At 59.1% G+C, this 4,039-nt stretch overlaps 3 protein-coding genes across 3 annotated transcripts in view; 1 reads left to right on the forward strand and 2 right to left on the reverse strand.

The window, feature by feature from the left end:
- Nucleotides 1–1,250, reverse strand: part of VDAG_07614 (uncharacterized protein) — a gene marked incomplete at both ends in the record, with an annotated part of 1,792 nt that extends 542 nt beyond the window's left edge. The window contains 3 exons of the mRNA XM_009656519.1: nucleotides 8–451; nucleotides 511–1,067; nucleotides 1,182–1,250. Of these exons, the coding sequence (XP_009654814.1) occupies nucleotides 8–451; nucleotides 511–1,067; nucleotides 1,182–1,250 (1,070 nt within the window). The remainder of the gene's footprint in view (nucleotides 1–7; nucleotides 452–510; nucleotides 1,068–1,181) is intronic.
- A 1,141-nt stretch (nucleotides 1,251–2,391) lies between these two features.
- VDAG_07615 (mannosyl phosphorylinositol ceramide synthase SUR1) lies at nucleotides 2,392–3,679 on the forward strand (the record flags this gene model as incomplete). Its single annotated transcript, XM_009656520.1, has 3 exons — nucleotides 2,392–2,537; nucleotides 2,595–2,877; nucleotides 2,966–3,679. The coding sequence occupies 3 exons, from the start codon at nucleotides 2,392–2,394 to the stop codon at nucleotides 3,677–3,679; spliced, it is 1,143 nt and encodes a 380-aa protein (XP_009654815.1).
- Nucleotides 3,680–3,720: 41 nt separating this feature from the next.
- The window catches only part of VDAG_07616 (uncharacterized protein), a gene marked incomplete at both ends in the record, with an annotated part of 1,426 nt that continues 1,107 nt past the window's right edge, over nucleotides 3,721–4,039 (reverse strand). The window contains one exon of the mRNA XM_009656521.1: nucleotides 3,721–3,784. Coding sequence (XP_009654816.1) covers nucleotides 3,721–3,784 — 64 coding nt within the window. The remainder of the gene's footprint in view (nucleotides 3,785–4,039) is intronic.

The following is a 4,039-nucleotide window of genomic DNA, read 5'->3' on the forward strand; positions in this document are numbered from 1 at the left end:
TGAGGACGACGCCGGTGGCAGCCATGGCGTCGAGAAATAGTGGTTTGCCGTCGAGACGATAATGGTCAGGACAAAGGCCGGGTAGAGGACGCTGAGGATGGCGAAGAAGGCCTGCCACATCTTGGACATGCGGCGCTCGCGCGGCGCAAGGCGGCGGCGGAAGATGCCCGAGTGGTACAGCAGTACGGTGCCGATGCAGAAGGAGTAGCCAAAGTGCAGCGAGGGGAAGGCGGCGAGCTGGTTGAAGAACTTGTTCGTGGCGTAAATGGATTCGGCGTCCTCGCGGCGGACCGTGTCGAAGAAGCCGAAGCGCTCGGGCAGCAGACGCGGCGGCATGCAGGGGTACGTCGTGAAGACGATGAAGCTAAACAGGTTCGTGAGCTGCATCATGCGGCGGGCGGCGGCGAACTGGGCGTGGGTCGGCGCGGCGTAGTAGTACCATCCAAGGAAGCTGGACGGTGGTTAGCACGAGACGGGAATCCAGAGGAGTTGCGCTTCTTGTCAACGTACCTGACAGTGACGGGGATGTGGATCAAGGAGTACGCCCGGTTCAGGATGGTCAGCAGGACCTGGTGGTCAGTTCTGAACCACATCTGTACATCAACTTCCTTGACGGGGAACAAGAAGCTGAATATGCTGTCGTGCTCGAGGTTGAGGACGGCAATGCCGTGGCTCTCGGCCGTCTTCCACACGCCATCAGTCGCAAAGATGAGCTCGCTCGCCGCCTTGACGCTGACGTAGAACAGGAGGTTGACGGCCCAGTAGAAGATCTCGACGAGGAAGGGGAACTTTTGAATGAATCGGCTGTGCCAGTAGTTGGCGTAACGGCTCGTGTCGGGTGTGTGAACAATGGCGCCGCAGCAGTTTCGCTTCTTGGGGCCTGTCTTCGTAGAAATGGTTCCGGAAGAGGTGAGATCGTCGTAGTCTTCCGACAAAGGGTCCTCTTCGTCCAACGTCTCGAGCTTCTGGCCCAGCAGGCCCTGGTCATCGGGTTTTGAGGAGGGAATGATGGTGAAGCCACGGCGACGGTTGATGTAGCAAGAGGCTACCATGATGCCAACGATAATCTAAGGGAGACGGTATAACGTTAGCCATTGCTTCTTGTTAGCCGAAGCCAATTGCTTCTCTTCAACATTCCCCTGTCGGAACAGTCTCGAGAGGAAGGAGAGCGGGCGCCTTACGAAAGGCTCGACGACGGCATGGGAAGCGAACTGGGGCGCACCCAGATCAGGCTCAGCTGCTTTCGCCATGATGATCGTGTGTCGCGTGTCGAGTGGCCGTTGGGTCAAGGTAGAGTGTTTTGAACCGTCCGACGCCGTCTGCCGCTGTCGTGTGCTGCTCGACTCCTGCCACTGCAACGGTAAGGTTCTCAGGGGATGAAGGAAAAATGTCTAGCCTCGAAAGTGTGTCGAACGAACGCGGGTGGTACGCCAAGTGGGAGTGGGTGGGCAGGAGTCGCGTGCCTTGGACTGAGCGTTGGACTGCCCTGAACACAGAGGATCGAGATAGCGGCCGGAGAAGCCGGGCACTGGGGTGGAAAATCCCAATAGCGGGAAATTATCAAAGGGGGCAGACGGGTCGGCAGTGGGGATTGGGTAGGGTCGGGGGGCCTTTGCTGGGGCAGGATTATGCATTAAACCCGCCAGAAGTCAATACAGTGCTGTCGGGCGCTCGCTGCTTGGCGTCGGTTACTGGTCGCTGGAGTGGTTGCTGGAGTGCTGAGCCCCCTGTGTGCTGACGTTGGACTGCAGCCGACGGCCAGGGCGCAGCACAGCAAATGCAGAGACCTGACATGCGCTTTGGGGCTGATCATTGCAAAAAACAGGCTTGACCCAGTAGTCAAGTGCACTAGTCGAGCAGGCCGGGCATGGCGCTTGGCCTCAAGGGGCCTAGCTCCAGGAGTCGAAGCAATGGGCCAACGTGTGTCTGTGATCTTGCATGTAAGCGGTGTATGACCTGGGGATAGCCTCTGTACAGTGCAGTCAGTACCTGAGCACCTATGGTGGGTACCTACCTACCTTAGGTACCTAGGTAGGTACCTAGGTCAGGTACGTAGACGTGAGAGACCTGCGGTACGTACCGCACGGCGGCATCACCAAGTGCCATCTCTCCCTGGTGGGGGCCTCATCTCGGTGTCCAATGACATGACCAGGGCCGCCCACTCCCTGACGCCGCCCAGCCGTAATGACTTGCGACCCTCCTCGAGCACCAGCAAATGCCGCCGCCCCCCCCAGCAGCCCACGCAGGTTCATTCAAAAGCCCGCACATCCGCCAAGTCGGCCGGACGCCAGGGGGACGGCGTATCGACTGTTCGGGTTTTCTTGCCATCGTCTCTTGACAGATCGATCAAGCGGTCTTCCCCCCCGCCCTCTCCCACCAGCCAGGATCACCATGAACACAAACACATCACCACATCGCGGCAGTGGGCGTGCTGGCAGCAGCACGCGAAGCAGCAGCAGCAGCAGCAGCAGCCATGCGAGCGGCAGCGGCACCCACCATCAGCCCTATGACGAGGAGCGACTCGAGTTGCTCGGCGAGTTCGACACACCCTCCCCACGATGGTCATTATCGAGGAGATGCCTACGACTCCCAAGGCCCAAAAAGTCCACGACCTGGCTGCTGCTGATTGATCTCACCATCATCGGTCTGCTCGTCATCGCCTTTTGGCCCCTCATCACACTGCTCCTCTACAACGAGAGGTTATTCGGTGCTCGCCTGGCCCTCCCTGTCGAGAAGACACCACATAAAGAGGGCCACTACCAACAGCACGCGATACCACGCATTCTGCATCAGACGAGTGCCACCGAGCAGATCCGTGATGACTGGGTCAAGCCGCAACAGAGCTGCAAGGACGCCTACAGCGATTTCGAATACATGGTACGCCTACATGAACTGATCTATGCCATGGAAAAGATCAGGAGCCTCATGGAACCGTAAGGACAAAATGCTGACCCTGTTGCCACAGCACTGGACCGACGCGCTGGCGCGTGATCTGATCGCCACCGAGTATCCCTGGTTTCTCGACACCTGGGACAACTATCCCTTCCCCATCCAGCACGCCGACTCGCTCCGCTACTTTGTCCTGCACCGCTACGGCGGCATCTACCTCGACATGGACACGTGGTGCAACGCGTCGATCCCCATACACCAGATCGAGGCCGCCGGGGGCAAGGACCTGTCCGTCTTCAAGTCGACGAGCCCGACGGGCGTCTCGAACGACCTGATGATCACGACGGCCCGCCACCCCATCTTCGAGGCCGTCATCAAGCGCCTCGTCTTCTACAACAAGATTACACGCCCGTGGTCGAGCATCCAGCCCCACACGGCCGTCATGATGTCCGCCGGCCCCCTCTTCCTGACGCTCGTCCTCAAGAGCTACCTCCTCCAGCTCCCCTCGCTGCCGACGCCCTCGTTCCAGGTCGTCAACGCCACCCAGCTGCTGCCGTACCTGACCGATCTCGAGGGCCAGTCGTGGCACCACGGCGACACGCAGGCCATGATGTGGATCGGCGAGAGGCCGTGGGTGTGGTATCTCATGGGCGCCATCGGTCTCGCCGTCGGCACCTACATTGTCAACTTTTTCCTGCTGCTCGTCTGGAACCTGTGCACCAAGAGGAGGACCAAGGCGCAGCCGCCGAGCACGGCGCAACAGCCTTCGAAAGTAGATAAGACCAACTAATTTAATAGAGCACCGTGGCCCCGGCCTGGTGCTTGTAATTTTCACTTCACCACGTTTGGTTTCACGTCATCACGTTTCGAGATCGAGGTCAAGCTTTTGTCGGCACTGACAGTCAAGGAGAAGTTGTGTCTACTACCAAGTGTCCATCTATCCAAACAGCGTTCAACTCCCGTCCACAAGGAGATGAAAGAATCTCGTCTTGACAAAAAGAATTCGGTCTCGGGGGTATCCTTCTCTCGCACGTCTCTCTCGCCAGGTATGGGTCTCTTCCTTCTTGCGTCCCCGATCACGCCTGGACAGCCCGCATCTCAAGGCTGCCCCTGCGCCGGCGCCTCGTCCTCCACGGGCACGCGGCCCTTG

This window comes from Verticillium dahliae, genomic scaffold (assembly GCF_000150675.1).
Source record: "Verticillium dahliae VdLs.17 supercont1.17 genomic scaffold, whole genome shotgun sequence".
Lineage (NCBI taxonomy): Eukaryota > Fungi > Ascomycota > Sordariomycetes > Glomerellales > Plectosphaerellaceae > Verticillium > Verticillium dahliae.